The sequence below is a fragment of the Balaenoptera ricei genome, chromosome 21 (genome assembly GCF_028023285.1).
Source record: "Balaenoptera ricei isolate mBalRic1 chromosome 21, mBalRic1.hap2, whole genome shotgun sequence".
Classification (NCBI taxonomy): Eukaryota; Metazoa; Chordata; class Mammalia; order Artiodactyla; family Balaenopteridae; genus Balaenoptera; species Balaenoptera ricei.
The window spans coordinates 30,079,930-30,097,691 of NC_082659.1; the positions used below are offsets into that span (position 1 = coordinate 30,079,930).

Here is a 17,762-nt window from a genome sequence, read left to right on the forward strand (position 1 = left end):
GCCCATCTAAGACCCAAGGCAGTTTTCATACCCATCCGAGTGCCCCCCATCACTCACTCATTCTCAGGCCACAACTTGCAGGCAGGCAGGGCCTCATTTTGACCCCCGAGATTCGATACCCCAGGATGTTAGGGGCTGTGCCCTTTGTCAGCGCTGCCGAGAACGGGCCCTCCTGACTCAGCGCTGTGCTCCTTCCACACCCAGCGGGAATCCCTGCTTTTCCCTCTGTGTTCCCCTCATTCCCACCTACCATCAAACACACACACACACACACACACACACACACACACACACGGATGTGGAAAAGGTAGGCAGCCAGATCTGGCAGGCCTGCCTCGGCCTTTGACCCCTCCTTGGCCGAATGACATGCAGCCCCCGCTGGGCGAGGTCACCCAGAGGGTCTGAGCCTCCTTAGCCTCCGCCTTGTCTCCTGCAGTGGCTGGAGCAGGGCTGTGAGAGCGAGCCCCGGCTTCCAGACTGGCCCATCAGGTCAGGGGGTCAAGGGAAGCCGAGTCTCAGCAGCCCCAGAGCGGCGAACGAAGTGCAATATAAAACATGGCCATCTCTGGCCAAGCCCGCGGGTCAGTGAAAGCCCCAGAAGCATCGGGGGTGAAGGCTGGACGGCACGAGTGAGGGAGGGTTTTGTGGAAAGTGATGGCGGTTGGCTTTGAGGTCTGAGGTGGGTTATGGAGAGGAAGATTCCTGGGTGGGGGGAGAGAGGCGCGAGGGAGAAGTCTAGGTTCAGGGCGGGTGCAGGGGACACGCGGGGCCTCCAGCCGGCTGGCCCGCTCTTGCTCCGAGGAGGGCAGCGGCCTGGCTGCGCATCGGGAGGCGCTAGGGCCTCGCGGACGGACGAGCTGGCGAGGGGAGGGCGCCCTCTCGGGAGGGCGGGCGGGGGCTGGCGGCGGCGGGAGCGGCGCCGAGCCGAGTTGCCTCCATCCATGGCACGCAGCGGCGGCGGCGGCAGGAGCCCGGCTCGATCCGCTAGGTCACAGCCCCGCGCAGAGCGAGCAGACGACGCGGAGCGGCCCGGCCTCAACCGGCCCGGGAGCACCGCGCAGACAGTCGGGCCGCGCCGCCGGGGACCGCCCGCGCTGCGCTGACAGCCGCGCCCGCGTCCTCCCCGCCGGGGCGCTCGCCGGACATGCCCCCGGGGCGCGGCGGCGGGGACCCCGGGGCTTGCCTCCGCCCAGGGCCCCCCGCTCCGCCCTCGAGCGCCCCGGGCCCCCGCTGAGCACGCCTCTCGCACGCCCGGATCCCTCCGGCCGGCGCGCAGACGGGCCCCAGCGCTGTCGGTCCCCGCGGGGCGATGGGCTGATGGGCGCCGCGGGACGCAGGATGCGGTGGGCGCCCGCGCGCCTGCTGCTGCCGCTGCTGCAGTGGCTGCTGCTTTTGGCGCCCGAGATCCGCGGCGCGCCCGGCTGCCCGGTCCCTATCCGCAGCTGCAAGTGCTCAGGGGAGCGGCCCAAGGGGCTAAGCGGCGGCGCCCCCAGCCCGGCGCGCAGGAGGGTGGTGTGCGGCGGCGGGGACCTCCCGGAGCCTCCCGAGCCCGGCCTTCTGCCTAACAGCACCGTTACCCTGTAAGTATCCTGCTTGGCCGGCCCGGCTCGAGCCCCGACGGGGGGACGAAAGGAGACCAGACGGGAGGGGTGGGAAATGGGGGACAGAGTCGATGTGCCACTTCAGAGACTCTAGGACAGGCCTGAGTCCAGAAGCCGAAAAGGGAGGCTTGAAGAGAAGTAAGGGAAAGATTAGGGTTCCAGGGATGTGGAGGGCGGAAGGAGCATTGCGGGGCGGGGGCTCCCCAAAGTGAGGCACCGCGGGCGCCCACTCACCTGCACAGGTGACAGGGAATGCGCGCTGGCGGGACGCCCGCGCCCCTTGAGTTTCTAGCCAGGGCTGGTGTTGCGGACCTTCGCGGGGTGGGATGAGGGGAAGGCTCAGGGAAGACCGACGCCCGCGGCCCAGTAGATGGCTGTGGTCGTTACCACCGCGGACGCGTCCCTGGCCGCACTGGAGGAGTCTCCCGGCTTCATCCAGACGGCCTGGCTCCTCCAGTGGGGGGCGCCCCATCGGGGCCCGGAGCCTGCCAGCCCCGCTTGCAGCCCGTCTCTCTAGAGCTGGCGGGAGGGTGGGCTCGAAAAAGTCTGTCCTTGGGGTGCAGGCGCTTCTGGGGTGAATGAGACCCCGGCGTCCCGACTCCCACTAGGACCCCTCTCCCGCCGTGCGCATCCGTGAATTGAGCTCTGCTCTGGATCCTGCATCCCTCCCTCTTCCTCCCCTCCTCGGATATAAAGACAAGTGAACTTTGGCTGTTTCTCGATTGACTTCGCGAACAGAGTGCAGAGAAAGAAACCTGGCCGAGGGGAAGGAGGGTGCCTCCCAGCCTCCTTCCGTCATACCCTTTCCCTCCTCAAGCCCGGGCCTTATTAAGCCCTCACTTTGCTGGCAACCAGCGCGGCCCGTTGCGCCCGCAACCCGACCCCAAGCCTCCTCGATGGGGGTCCGAAGTCCCCGTAACTGCAGGAGAATTAGCGACCCCTCCCCACCGCAGAGATTTCCTGCGCAGACCACGTGCTTGGAGCTCCACGCACGCCGTGGACCGGAGGGTCGGGCCCTGGCGGCGGCCCCTTCCTTTCCCGTCCTGGATCCAGCCTCCAAGCCGCTTCCCCTTCCCTGTCCTCCTGACCCCAGCGGCGACCGTTTCCCCACGGCCCCTTGCCCAGAGTTGGAGCTGGCTCACAGTCTATCCGATTGTGTCCAGAACAATACAGTAACGCCTCTGGTTGGGTGAGTTCAGAGGCTGCCCGCTTCCTGACAGGACACGACTGGTCAGCCTCTGACGTTGTCCGCCTGGCCTGCATTTTCCCCAGCTGGGGTGGGTGTGTGCATGTGTGCATTAGGGGGGTGGAAGCCGTGTCTCTGCTCTCTCCCACGTCCCAGCAGCTCAGGGATACAGCCATGGCCTGGGAAGGCAGCTGTGGCAGCTGATTCAGGTCCCTCTGAGTGTCCACTGGGGTTGAAGTGTCCAGACAGGCCTGGGCATTCCCCAGCCCACTCAGTTCTGGAGGAGAAAAATGCTTGCTGTGTGGAATGGTTGGGCTGATGTCTGTGTGAGTCCCCGCTGGGCCACGATAATTCAGTTCCGAGAGGATCGTGTGTGCCCTGGATCCTGCAGCAGCCGTGCTCACACGCATGTGTTGGGATTAGGGAATCCTAACATACTGACGGCAGAAAGAAGGGGGGAAACATTAAGAGGTGGTTTTGCAGTACATTTTAGAATGATTTGGTAACTAATGCTTTCCAGCCACGGCTAATTCCCATCGACGCCACTCCAGGGAGAGAGCGGGGCCAACTCTTGGCGAGAATATATCAGAACAGGGTGGCAGCCAGCAGGACTGCTAGCTCACCGTCCCATCCCAAACCAGCCCCGGAGGAAGGGCCCTTCTTTTTTCCCAGGCCACTGACCTACCTGGCTTAAGATACCTTCCAAAAGAACAGCCCCCCCCCCCCCGCCCCCGCAGCCTGGCTGGATATCTCCGCAGGAACAACAGACAGGGCAGGTCAGGCCGGAGCAACCCCTGAGAGCCCGCTGGCCCATCAGCCGGGGGTGTGACTAAAAGCTGCCACAGACATATGCCTTAGGCTCTCCCCACAGGCTCCACCTAATCCCGATCCTGACTGCAACCCCTCCCCCAAGCTGCCTTCTGAAGGAAAAAGAGCGCACGTTCTTCTTCAGCAGAAGCTTGGCAGGGCTTCTCTTCTGGGGGCTCAGTCCCCCCAGCAAACCCACCCCTACCCAGCAAGCATCTCGAGGGAAGAAGGAAAAGACGGGCTGGGAAGGGGCTTTTGCCGCTCCAGCCTGGCAGCAAAGAGAGGCTATGAGCACAAAAACCTTCACACTCTCCCAAACTCCTCCTCCTTACTCGTTTATTATTCTTTTTTTCCAAATTTCCCCTTTCCCCTTTCTGCCCATCACCTGGTGCAAACAACAGGACTTGGGCCAATAGTCTTTGCATTATTGCTGTCCCCTCCCTCCGCCTCCCCTGTTTTCCTCCAGAATGGGCCACCATCTCCCAGTCCCCTCCACACACCGCCCTGCCCATGTGGGTCCTGGGGGAGTTGGGGGAGAGTCTGGCCTCTGCTTTGGGAAGCCCGGCTGACTGTTCAGGCGGAGGAAGAGCTAGATAAGGTGCCTGTCTGCAGAGAGCCTCCGTCTCTGCTCAGAAAGCCTCCAAGCCGTTGAGGGCAATCCTGTCGACAGCCCTGTGCACCTCACGGAAAACCCTTCCACCTCCACTCTGTTATCTCGGCTTCTGCCCTCTGGTTTTGTAGACTGCAGGCCCCCTCTCCCCACACTTGGCTTTTTTTTTTTTTTTTTTTTTTTCTTCCTCTAATGGATTTTCGTTCGTGGTTTTCCAGGAAAGCTGAACTCTTGGCTTCCTTCCTGATCTGCCTGCCCCACCCCAGCCCCCATTCTCGAGGCCCAGTGCACAGGGCACGTCCTGTCCAGAGCAGGAGCCTTTATGGGCCTTCCCTGAGGGGCAGGGTCTCATGGGCGGCGGGGTGGAAGTGGCTTATCACAGGGAGAACCCGGGTGGAGGAGGGAGACGCAGACCACTGTCAACCCCCCGCCCGCCCTGCGCAGCAGCTGATGGGCCTGCCCTCTGGTTCTGGGCTCTGGGAGTTTCAGTGAGGGGGATACTAAGGAATTCCAGGAAAGGGCTGATGATGGATAACTCTAGAAGGAAACCTCCTACGAGGACCTCCCAGGACATCTAAGCAGGCCCTCGGAGGACACCAGGCAGTGTCATAAATTCCTGGGCCCCTGGGCCGAAAGGGGCCTTAGGGACCAGCAGGTCGGGCCCCTAAATCAGCGTCTGACAGCTGAGCAAACTGAGGCCAGATGGGGAGAGGGCCACGTCTCGCCAAGAGCCACACAGCTTAGCTGACGCCAGCGTCAGGATTAGCTGCTTGGGTTCGTTTAGTTTTCCTCTCAGGTGAGAGACTCGCTGTTCACCTAGCTGGACTTGGGACCCAATGGACACAAAGCCTGCTTTAAAAAACCCGGTTCCTTCCCAGCAGGACCCAGGCCCTTTTGACCTGGGAACATTCCAAAGCTGGGTGAGGAGAGGGGCGGGCATGGGACGGTCCCTCGGTCCAGATTCTCCCAGGGCCCGCAAGCCCCCATCCCCTCAGCCTCCCATCTGGGGGAGTTGCCCGCCACGTAGGCTGCCCCCATAGGGGAGAAGGGGCAGTTCCCACCCAGATGTGCCTAGCGGAGGCCGGGGCCCTTTGCTGGGAGTTTGGTGGTCTTTGGGAGCCCCGGGGGAGGGGAGGGGAGGGGAGGCCCCTTCCCAGCCCCACCCCCACCCCGTGCTTGGCCCAGCAGTTCTTGAGCACAGACATCCCTCTGGACCTCCAGCTCTGGACTGGGCCCACCTCTCAGTGCCCCTCATCCCAGCCCCCGGGATCCGCTTAGGGGGAGTTTGGGGCAAAGTGTGCCAACCGCCTGCACAGAGTGCGAGCGGAGGGAGATGGTGGCTGGAGGGGCGGGCCGCGCGGCCTCCCCACCCCCTTCCCTTCCACCCTCTTTCCCCCATATGGTTCTCATAAGGTCTGGGCTCAGAGACAGCAGCCAGAGGAAGTGGCAGTGTACAGAGAGCTTTTGTGCCGGCGGAGGGGGAGGGGGAGGGAGTGAGGAGAAAGAAGGAAAGGAGGGAAGAGGCTGGAGACTCCAACACACTCTCCCTTACCCTCCCGATGGTGCCGGGGGAGGGGTGGAGGGGGGGGTCTCAGCTGCAGCGCCCCCATGTGGGCTCCCGGACCCCCGCTGGTCTGAAGGGAGGGACTCAGAAGGAATCTCCCCGGCTACCTTCTGGAGGAGCTGGAGGCCACCAGCCCAGGCTCCAGGACTCATCAGCCCCTTCCTGGAGGTGTTAGGAGCCCTGCCCTGAGGGCTGCCCCTTGTGCAGGACGTCGGGGCCCAGGGTCCCAGCTCAGGGGAGCGCCAGGCGGAGAGCAGAGCCATCCGTGCTTCACTGGCTGAGTCCTTCTTGCACCAGAGAGGCTGGACCTATAATTCCGGCCCCCAGTGGGACCAGGACCCAGAATGGGTTATTTGGCCTGAATTTTTCAGAACCCATGCAAGAACCCAGCCACTCCTGACCCCTAAGGAAGTCCCTTCCTGCCGCCTACTGTAGATCACCCCTCTGGGTTAGGGTTGGGAGGGATGCAATCCCTAGTCCTGGTGAGTCTGCGAATCTCCCCCAAAGGCAAGGGCAGACCGGTGTAATTTGAACCTCACCGTAAATTGACCCTTAAATTTGGGGTCATGTTTTTAAAGGGAGCGAGTGTTCCTAAGTTTATGCCACATGGGAGTCATTGGGATAAGAACTCTTTCCTGAAGGAGAAAGAGTTCCAGCCACCTCTGAGTTGATCTCTGTCCTTCCTTTCAGTGAGCTCTCCTCACCAAAGCCCAGAGAGGGGAGGTGAGTTCCCCCATGCCACGCAGCGTGGACCAGGACCCCTCACTCCCCCATCACCCTGAGGTAGAGCCTTCGCCCCCGTGGGACCAGACAGAGAAGAGGGGAGGGGAGAGGAGGGAAATGGCCCTGGGCTGAGGAACCAGAAGGAAAATCCGGTTAACTGCTAGGAAGGGGCTGTTCAGAGGGGCTGTTTATTTTCATTCCCCCAGCCCAGCCGCTCCGTTCTATTTAGAGCTCAGACACTGACAGGACAAAGCTGCCTCCTCCCCTTCCTCCCTCCTCCGGGGGGCCCCCATCCTTCCCAAACTCCAGAACATTCCTTTGCTTTTAGAACTGGGTGATGGGGGTGGGAGAGCAGAGACACTGTGGAGTGTAGCTAACGCGGGCAGCCCTCCCAGGACCCAGCTTTCCCAGCCCTGGGAGTGGGGAGAGGCGGGCTGGGGGAGCCGGGCTGGGGGAGCAAAGGGTGTGTAAAATGGATGGGACCAGGTGAGGGGCAGGGGACCAATCTGTCACGGAGGAGCAGGGAACCGGCTGCAGAGAGCGGCCCAGGAGGGAGTTCCAGCCTGAACTTGAGGGGCCAGACATCTCCCAGCTGGAAAGCGAAGGGGAGGTCGAAGCCCCCTCCTCCCTCTCCTCTCCCGGCCCCCCCTCCCCCAGGGCGCTTTGCCTGCTGGGAACTGTGTGTTGGAGCAGAAACTCTAGACTTCAGGAGACTCGGCATCCAGGATGGGAAAAGCCATCAAACGTACGGAGTGGGAATCTTCGGTCCAGATCCTTCTTTTACTGAGAAGAAAACCCCCAGAGAGGGGCTGACTTGCTCAAGGTCACACAGCTCCTAGCCAGACCCTAGGGCTCCTGCTCCGGGTCATCCCGGTCCCACACTGACCAATCAGAGCCGTCCTCCCTGGGGACAGGGCAGGGACATAACCAATCCGCTTCCCCCACGTGGATAGTGAGCCGGGGAAAGGGTTGCCACCCGCAACAATACACGTGTACTTAGGGGACCACTAAGTACAAAATCACTTCACAGAGGATTTGGTGGGAAGTGGAGGCAGGAAAAAATGCCTCCCGACTTGGGAAAATCGGGGTTCCTGGACCAACCCCACCTTCCCTGGGGCTCTGCCCCTCCAGACAGCCACCCACCGATTCCGCCAGTGCCTGTTGTGAGGTGAGAGAGCTGGCCTTTGCCCTCAGGGGCCTTGCAGTCTCACCCTGGAGACTGAATACAGGCTCACAAAGCAGGACAAGAGCAGGACCTCCAAGCTCCCAAGGGAAACCTCTGGGCTGGAAGGATTAAAGGACTAATTTATACTTAGGAATAAAAGACTGATGACAGATCCTTTCAGGTTTATTTGTATGTTTAAAGAAACCTACTTTCTTCACCTAAAAGCTTGGCTCCCCAGTGGTGAGATGTTAGGCTGTGGGTGCAGGAAGTGCTTAAGGTGGATTGGGAGTAATTTCCCAGCTTCCTCAACCCCCGGGGACACACGCACGCAAATAGTCCACCCGCTGTGACACATCTCCCTTCACCTTCCACGAGTGGGAGATGGTAAACACCAGGTCTCATTTGTGTTTGTAGTACTGATGTGTTCCACAAGGCCGAGCACACAGTAGGTGTTCACGTAGGATTGAAGACCAAATGAATGGATGCCCAGGATGAACGATTAAAGCAGAATCAATTCCAGTGCTGGGGGCCGCCAAGTCCCCATCAAGGCACACCGACCGCCCACCATGAACACCAGTAGGTTAGTCCTTCCCATCCCCGCCCCAATTTCTTGGTTTCTGCCTAGTGACCACCAGGATGCCGTGACCTTGCAGAGAGGGTAGAGAAAAGGACCGAAGGAAGGCCCATGTGTAGGAGCCGTTGCAAAATAGTTTCCCCTCTTGACCTTGACCTCAGGCCCTGCCTGGACAGCCCGGCTTCAGGGCTGAGGTCAGAGGCTATCTCAGGACATGGCTCTCTAAAGTCTGGGGAAAAGATGTCCCACCTGGGTGCCTTCCTAACCAGAGGGAGGCTGATGGACAGGCTTCCAGCCGAGGGAAGGATGGCAGGAGGTGTGGGAGTGCTGTGTGTCCTCTCCAGCATTTATGTCCCCTGCAATCAGGCTCGGTAGACATGAAGGCAACCTTTAGCCTGAGGTGTGTGTCAAAGCAGGGCCTGTGGACCAGAGGTAGTCTCCTGTTTGGAGGTCCCACTGTCATATCAGTCAGGCTAAACTGCATCTACAACCTTTATGAAGCAGAACAGTTATTGCTAATTGGCATAACATGACATTTGGTAGTTCTATAGCTAAGTCTTCCTTAATTTATGTTTGTAGCATTTATATTTCAGTCGTGATTTTTTTTTTTTTTTTTTTTTTTAGGTTTCAGATGCCCTTGTGGGCCCTGGAAATGCTCCAAGGCCCTGGGTACTGTGCCTGTGGGCGGGGCTGGGAGTACAGTTTCACCTTGATGGTGCAGCTGGTAATGGGCCTGAGGCCCTTCTGGTGTTAGCAAGCAAACCACCCTCCTCCCCTCACTGATGGTCTCCCGAAGACACTGCCGAGGTGCCAGCAGCAGGTGTTGGGGATGGGCCCCGCACAGCCCAGAGGGCCTTGGCAATGGCCTAAATTCCAGGCTCAGAATTCCTGGAGAGCACGGGGCCACAGTGTCCAGGCCTGTGGTCCTTGCATCTCTGTGCTGGGGTGGGGTGGTGGGTCGGTGAGGGGGCTGACATGTATGACTTTTCCTGCACATGTGAGAACCCTTTTGTTCAGGCAGGTGCTGGCCCCGTGCCCAATGGGGCGGTGCCCATGTGACCCCAATAGGGTCATCTTTGATGTCGGACTGGGATCTGGCGAGCTTTTGCGGCTGCCCAGAGGCCACAGGGCCTCTGCAGACGCCAGCCACTCGCTCCCGTGGCCTCCAGCCTCATTAGTGGTAACTCTGCTTGCTGCTCTTCCCTAAAACAGGACCCGAGCCGGGAGAGAGTTCTGGAATGGACTCAGTGTGCCCCCTCTCCTTGGCCAGATTTCAGATGCTGGGGTAGAGAACAGGGGCCCCCAGGGACTGGCCCCCCTTCCTGTGAAAATGTGATGTTGGGTGGTAGACGCGGGAGAGAGGGAGGGAGGGAGAGAGAAGCCGAGGATGCTGGGTTGGGCGGGCCTGGGGTCTGAGGGGTGGGAGGCATGGTTGGGAAGCAAACCCACCTGGCAGGCGCCCTGTGCTGGTGCTGGGGGGAGGCCGGTGGGGCTGAGGCTGTCTGGGTGGGGTTGGGAGGCGATTAGGAGGGGGTAGAGACTGGCGTTGTGTCTGCGACTCTGGACAGAAGCATGGGGCCGCCCTGCCTGTTTTCCTCCCATGAGAGTCTAGCGTGGCGGGAACATTTTTCTTCCTATTGGATGGGGCTGTGTGTGTGTGTGTGTGTGTGTGTGTGTGTGTGTGTGTGTGTTTCATCTACCCCATTAGCAGCCCTGTAACTGCCAGCTTCCTACCTGCCCCAAGCACTCTCCCAAATCTCTGCCCTCACCTCCAGAGGACTGAACCTACCAGCATCATTGAGGCCATTCTCCCTGTAATCTGGGCCTGAAGTAAAATTTCCTCAGCCCGATCTAGGTTGTTAAGACCAAAAGATCTAGTTCTGGGTATCTGGGAACTAAACCATACCGATACCTGCTGAAGTCTGTCCAAGAACTGGAGACGCGGCAAGAAGGGGCCCACTGGAGGAGAAGGAGGCAGAGCGCTGTTTGCCTGGTGCCCCCGCTTTAGTGAGTGGCTTAGAGGGTGGGCGATCAGGAACGTGTTCTCGCAGTGAGAAAAAAATCTCATTTCAAGACTCTCCAGGATGGAGTTTACACTGGGCTGGCCGAGCCTGCAGCATGGGCCGCAGCCGACCCCAACGCCACCCCGCTGTACCCTCTCCTCCCCAGCCCGACAGAGGCTGCCTCAGAGAACGCGGGCCTTGGGGTGGCAGCCAGGAGATGAGCTGCCCTGGACCAGAGGCTTGTCCTCACCTGCCTTGGGGGCTGTTCCCCATGCTTTGCTCTGTTCCCAGGCCACACACACACACACACCCAACCCCGGCCGCCTGAGTATCTTCCCAGCAGCCCAGACTTCCTCCTGGGGAGGTGCTGGCTACAAGGAGACTAAATCAGGGATAAGACTTAAAGCCACCGGCCCCATGTGGCCCTGAGTACTTGCGATGTGGCTGGTCTGGGTTAAGTAAATTGTGCTGGAAGAGGAGAATCCACACCAGATTCCAAGACTTAGTACCAAAAAAGGGAAAATATCTCATTAATAATTTTTGTTATTTATATAATTTATAATATATGTATATTTATAATATATAATAATATATTTATTATGTGTTGAAATGATAACATTTTGGGTGCATTGGGGTAAATAAAGTATATTATTAAGATTAATTTAATTTTTAACTTTTAAACAATGTGGCTGCTAGAACATTCTAAATTACGTATGCAGCTGGCATTGTACTTCTGTTGGCCAGTTCTGGGTTAAATTTGGGGTATGTGAAAGGTGTTCAAGGGTTAAAGGACAAAGAGTCTGGAGAATGTGGGGTACCTATCCCCCCAACACTACCACTAGACTTGTCTGGATAGGGTTCTCCAATTAGGATCCCGGGTTTTAATATCAGGGATTTGGGAGTTGGAGAATTTGTTTAATTTTCTGCTTTCAATTCAATGATCTTTGAACAAAAAATTTTTTGCCCATAATTTTTTTAAAATTTCTCTTTATTTTATTTATTTATTTTTGGCTGCATTGGGTCTTCGTTGCTGCGCACGGGCTTTCTCTAGTTGTGGTGAACGGGAGCTACTCTTCATTGCAGTGCACGGGCTTCTCATTGCAGTGGCTTCTCTTGTTGCTGAGCACGGGCTCTAGGCAAGCGGGCTTCAGTAGTTGTGGCGCACGGGCTCAGTAGTTGTGGCACACGGGCTTAGTTGCTCCGCGGCATGTGGGATCTTCCCAGACCAGGGCTCAAACCCATGTCCCCTGTATTGGCAGGCGGATTCTTAAGCACTGCGCCACTAGGGAAGCCCCTTTGGCTATAATTTTGAGATAATTTTTTACTAGAAGGTATTTTCATAGTGTTAAGATTTTCATTTCTAAAGTCAGTGTTTCTCAAACTGGGATCCTCAGACATATTTGCAGGAAATAAGATACTTTTCCCCTCCCTTTAACAGGTCCATACTCCACTCAAGTTTGGGAATGTTCTCAGGCTTCCCCCTTCGTGCACGGGGCTGTGATAACCTGGCTCTCCCTGTTCCTCTAACCTTCCACACCCCCTACCTCTCCCCTGTGCCCCCCCATCAGCATCCCCATCCTTCTCCCTCCCCAAGACCCAGGGAAGGGCAGTCCCTGGGAGAGACCCTTGGGGTTTGGGGAGGCTGAAACAGATGCCCTTTCTCACCCCCCTTGCTGACATTTCAGGACCCCTCCCGACATTACTAAGGATACTGAGGGGTCCTCTCGCCTTCTCCAACATTTAATGCAACCTCTGAACCTCAGGCTCTGAGGGTGTATGGGGGAATGAGCAGCAGATGAGGTGGGACGGGCTTCGATTTAAAACTCACACCATCAAGAGCCTGTCCCCACCCAGGGGGCCACCGCAGCCCCACCAGGGCCTGAATGAGACCATTCGAGGCCCTAAGAACTGACAAGATAATTTATAATTGGCCACCACAGGTAACGTGAAATAAAACTATCCTAACCCATAAAATGAGAATAAAGGGGTTTGAGAAAGTTCTAATTATTCATACGATGACTACTGTGATGTGCTTTTTGAAATATCAAGACAGTGTGTGTGTGTGTGCGTGTGTGTGTGTGTGTGTGCAGCACTTTGGAAACCCAGCACTCCCTCGAAACCCTCCACACAGTCACCCTTGAGACCCTGCTGGGAAACGTCACCATTGGAAGGACAGTGGGGGGGGGGGGACCCGAAGGGGAGGAGGGGCCTCTCTGGAGAGGGGAGAAGGGAGGAAGGAGATGAAATGCCACGTCTTCCCACTGACCCACAAAGCCCCTTTCCACCCTTGCCTCTGTCCCAGCCATGGTCTGTTTTCCATGTGCCCTTGAGCGTGGTGTAGCATGGACGTCTGGGGTCCTCTCACTGCCAGTCTGGTTTGTGCACCCACCCACTTCCATTAAGCTTTGGGGCAGAGCTCTGACAGCCCCTCCCGGGCCCTGCCCCCGCCCCCTGCCCTCTCGCTTACTGTCCAGCCCAGAGGCTGCTCACTGGAGGGGAGGCCCAAGGTCTGCACCTCTGGCCTTCCCAGGTCTGTTCTCCACCATTCAGAGCAAAGATGGGAAAACTTTTGCCTCAGCGCAGGGCAGGCAAGAGCTGGAGCTGAGAGGCTCATTAAAGCTTTTTAATAAGCAATTAACTCAAGGGATGAGCCCTCTGGCTGGTCTGGAACTCTCTCCTCCCAGCGGGGAGCCTGATAGAGAAAGGCTGAGTGGGTGGGCAGAGTGGGTTCGGTCAGGAGCTCGGGGCCCCTTTCTGCTTCCACAAATACAAACGAATAAATAAACAAGACTCCGAGTGGGCAGAGGCAGAGGCTGAGGCCTGGGCTCCCCCGGGGCCGAGGACTCCATCAGCTTCCGGTCAAGGCTATAGACAGGCTTGGGGACGCATGGGCACTCCGTCCCTCTGAGTTGGGGGCCTTTGAGGGGAGGGAGGGGACCCCTTCTGGTGAGGTCCTCAGCTCCCAGAGTGATGGAGACCCCGAGGAAGGGCAGGTCCTCCCACCTGCCTGACTTCCTCTTCTACCTGCCAGACCATTCTCCCCAGCACTGTCCTCAGATTACTGGGCCAATGGCTTGAGCAAGACAGAGCTGTGGAGGGCAGAAAGGGGCTGCCGTGGGCTCGGCCCTGTGGTTCCAAGGTCAAAACGGGTCATCGCAACTTCACACCTGCTCAGCTCACCTGCGCACAGAGCCTAAGTCAGACCCAGGCTGTGGGGAGACCCAGGGCAGGCGACACGTGTGACCTGGCATTCAGTGGGCTGACCACGAGCCGTTCGCTGGCTCCTCCCCGTGGTCTCCCGGAGCCCAGGGTGGGGCTGCTCCTTGCCCAGCTTCAGGGGGCGCCGCTTACACAGAAGGCAACACTCTCCCGTCTGTGTTCTCCCCGTCCCTCCAGGCTCTTGAGCAACAACAAGATCACCGGGCTCCGGAACGGCTCCTTCCTGGGACTGCCCCTGCTGGAGAAATTGTAAGTGCTCGGGCAGGGTGGGGTGGAGGTCACGGGCAAGAGGTCGGGCCAGGGAGGGTGAGGAATCCTGGCTGCTGAGGGGCCTGGGACCTGCTGGCTGAGCAGGGCCCACAGTCGGACTCAACCACCAAGTGGAGGGCAGAGGAGCTGGTCCGGGAGGGAGAGACCAGTTCCCTCACCAGCCACAGCACAGAGAAGCGGACACCCGCGCTGGTCCAGGCAGGGATGGGGCCGTGGGAAGCTCATTAACACTCTTTAATGAGCAATTAGCTACGAGGGCTGAGCCCCTTAACTGTCCAGAAGCCGCCTCCCCATCCCAGCTGGGGGCCCAGCATAAAGGGCAGAGGGAGACTTTAGTGTGACTGAGGCCTCTTTCCTCCTTCCCTAAACACAGTCGACAAACAAAGCTCCAAGGGGCCAGAGCCCTGGGCTGAGGGTGGGGACAGCGGATCACATCCACTTCTCCCCCCCCTTCCTCCCCACGGCCCTGGATTACAGCTGCGTCAGCAACGGCATCCTTGGCTGCCCTGTGGACCGACGGCAAGGGCCCTGCTAGCCCGAGAGAAGCTCCTTCCCAGAACTGGGGACCTGCCTCGGTCACGGGCAGGTCCGTGCCAAAGGAGGGGGTTGAGTCAACCCCTCTCTCGATTCCCCGTTCAGTTGGCAACTCCCGATCCACAGCCTGTACAACAGCTTTGGGTCCTATCTCCTCCACGGGACCCCTGGGCCTGCTGTCCCTCCAGGAGCTGGATCCTTGCCACCTCCCCCACGTCCAGGCCCCTGTCTCCTGGCTCTGCTCCCACCTGCTGGGCGTTCCCAAGGCCTCCAACAGGGTCCTGCCCCCTCTAGTACCATTTTGCCTGAAAGGCTTGGATCAGAGCGATGGGGGATATGAACGAATAAGGCAGACGCCTGCTCTCAAACAGCCAAAGAGATCACAGTCTAGTGAGACCACAGACCTTGCCATATATATAGGAATGAAGTAGGTGGGAGTTGCTGTAAAGTCCAAAGGAGGGATCAGCGAAGGCTAGAAAGTTCAAGGGTAATAGAGATGCAGTATCGACATGATGGAGTATAGATCTTTAACCAGGACAACAATCTTACGAGGTTGTCTCTATTACACCCACTTCACAAGGGAAGGGCAAGGCTCTCCCCTAAGCCGCCTGTGGGGAAAGCTTGGTGGCCTGGCTGGGTTGGGGGCGGGTGGAAAGGGACACAGCCACGTTTGGCGTGGAAAGGTGGAGCACGTTCTGTGGGATCAGGGCATGTGGGGGGTGGGAGGGCTCCCGGGATGTTAGCCACGGTGCGCGCACACAGCCGTGACCAGGTCCTGCTGACTCTGCTCCGAAAGGGAGGAAGGGCTGCCCCCGAGCTGCTATTTAGAAGACTCGTTAGGTACCAACATTCTCCTCCACGAGCAGCTAAGCATTCAGGAGCTGTGATTCCTACGCTCAGCCCAGGCTTGGTCTTAGAGGGCTGAATGGCCAGAAAGCAGATGTTCCCTCCTGGGATCTTTTGGAGAAAAACTAACCGCAGCTGCCCGCAGTCCTTTGGCCCGGCCAAACCAGGGCCAGTCACCGCCCAGCGTCCGTCTCTGTTCTCCTTAGCACAAGTGAGAGCTGCCCAGAGCCTCCTGAGGCCTCTGGGACATCTTCCCATCTTTACCCTCTCGCCTCATCCGCCAAAAATCCGCTGGGTCTGCCCCCTTGTTGGGTCTGCTGGGTGGTCCTTCAATCTCATGAGGGTAGATTTTCTGGTGAAGATGAGACGATGGCCTTCTCCTTCCCCCCACCACCCCCACGCAAGCCTACCCAACTGGACCCCTCCCCACGGCACCGGGACCCAGATCACCACCCTGCAGGTGCACTCAAGCCACGGGAGGCAAGCAGAGCAAAGTGGGAGAGGAGATGGGAATAATGACCTATGCTGAGGGAGGAGAAAGGGCACTAGAGTGAGAATTCTAGGTCCTGAGTTGGAGCCCCTGCCCTGTTAGGAATCATCTAGTCGTTCACTCTCGAGATGTTTCTTGAGCCCCCTGCGTGTGCCAGGCTGCGAGCTGGGCATCCGGAGTGAACGCGGTAGGCCTGGTGCCTGCCCTGGGGAACTTACCTGCTGCTGACGGGACCCAGAACGCAGCAAAGAAATGTATAATAGGTCAGGAGACCATAAACACTGCAGAGGAAAACAAAGCAGCAGGGGAAGGGGGGCAGAAAGCACTGGAATGGGGGCCGCTATTTTATGTAATGAGGTTAAGGCCTCGCTGGAGGTGATGGAGCCCTAGCCCTAGGGAGGGAGGGAGCTGGCGGGCAGGTAGTTGTCTAGGGGCAGAGGCAGTAGCAGCGGGGGAGGCCCTGGGGTCCAGCCTGTCTGGTGAGCTTGAGGTGCAGAAGAAGGGCAGCGTGACTGGGGAGTGGTGGGGGGTAGGGTCAAAGGGATGCCTCACTTTGGGGCCTCAGTTTCCTCATCTGTTAAAAGTGGGGGGGGGGGGGTCCCTGGCGGTCCAGTGGTTAGGACTCCACACTTCCCTTGCAGGGGGCACGGGTTCGACACCTGGCCGGGGAACTAAGACCAAAAAAAAAAAAAAAAAAAAAAGTGGGGGGACAGGGCAGTTTGTAAAGTGCACTCTGGATTTAAAACTCTATGATCCTTGGGTGTGTGTGATACCCACAGAGCTGCAGGAGAAGGAAAAGATCAAAAAGCCCAGTGACACGGCCGGGCTTTCAGAGGAAGGGACGCTTCTGGGCAGAGGGGTGCTGGGTTCAGCATCCTGGCCTCACTTCCCTGGGATGGAGAGGCAGTGCAGGGGCTGGAGGAGCCCAGGGTCTCCAGCCTGGCTGGTCACCACTGTATCAGTCAGGCTTCTCCAGAGAGACAGAACCAATAGGAGATGTATGTGTCTGTGTCCTTATATAAATATACAAAGAAATTCTTTCTTTCTTTCTTCTTCTTCTTCTTATTTTTTTTGGCCTCATCACGCGGCTTGCGGGATCTTAGTTCCCTGACCAGGGATCAAACCCGGGCCATGGCAGTGAAAGTGCCGAATCCTAACCACTGGACCACCAGGGAATTCCAAGAAATTATTTCTTTATAACGAAATTTACTTTAAGGAAATGCCTCATGTGATTGTGGGGACTGGCAAATCCAAAATCTGTAGGACCAGCCAGCAGGCTGGAGAGTCAGGCAGGAACTGATGCTGCAGTCTTAAGGCAGAACTTCTCTGGGAAACCTCGGGTTTTGCTCTCCGGGCCTTCAACTGATTGGGTGAGGCCCACCCATGTTAGCAGAGGTCGTCTCCTTTATTTAAAGTCAACTGACTGTAGACGGTAACCACATCTACAAAATACCTCCGCAGCAGCACCTAGATTAGTGATTGATTAAGTCACCGAGGGCTGTAGTCTGACACATAAAACTAACCATCACAGTCACTACCCACTACCCCAGAGGTAGGGAGAGGTCCTAGGCCCCGGTCCTGAAGATGCTAATTCATCAGGTCAGCAGGGGCCTGGGAATTGTTTACAAGGTATGCGGGCAATTCTCATGCTCATTGGGGTTGGGAACCAGTGGACCAGATGACCCCTGCACTGTGGGCCTATTCATCGCAAACGAGACACCGTGGCTTGGCGTGCAGTTGGTGCCAGGAAACACTGATCTCTCTGTCCTCTTGGACTCAGCCGTCCAGGCTGGGGCGGCTGAGCCCGTGGCAGCTTCACATCCCACAGTCCATGCAGCAAGTCCCATGGGAGTTAGCGGCCTGTCTGATAACTGAGTAGATGTGGGCTGCTCCAGAAAGTGCCAGCATTGCCCGCCCTGCTGAGCGCCCCTCTGGCCTCTGCAAACAGGTGGGATGTAAGTGGGGGAGGGGATCCCCTGTTGTGCAGTGCAGGGCCCCGAGGCCGGGAAGGGGACACAGAGAGGGCCCTGAGAGGGAATGTGCCTGAGATGATCCCACGGGAGGACCCGTGCTCCAGAGAACTGGGGGATGAGGTGGGATGGGGGAGACACACCTTTATCAGCCAGGCAGGCTGAACTGGAGAATCTGAAACAGTCCAGCAGAGTTCAAG

At 58.2% G+C, this 17,762-nt stretch overlaps 1 protein-coding gene across 1 annotated transcript in view; it reads left to right on the forward strand.

Moving 5' to 3' along the window:
- The first annotated feature begins 915 nt into the window (after window positions 1–915).
- Window positions 916–17,762, forward strand: part of ADGRA2 (adhesion G protein-coupled receptor A2) — a 34,602-nt gene continuing 17,755 nt past the window's right edge. Inside the window, exons 1-2 of the mRNA XM_059909235.1 lie at window positions 916–1,580; window positions 13,630–13,701. Coding sequence (XP_059765218.1) covers window positions 1,318–1,580; window positions 13,630–13,701 — 335 coding nt within the window. The 5' untranslated portion in view covers window positions 916–1,317. The remainder of the gene's footprint in view (window positions 1,581–13,629; window positions 13,702–17,762) is intronic.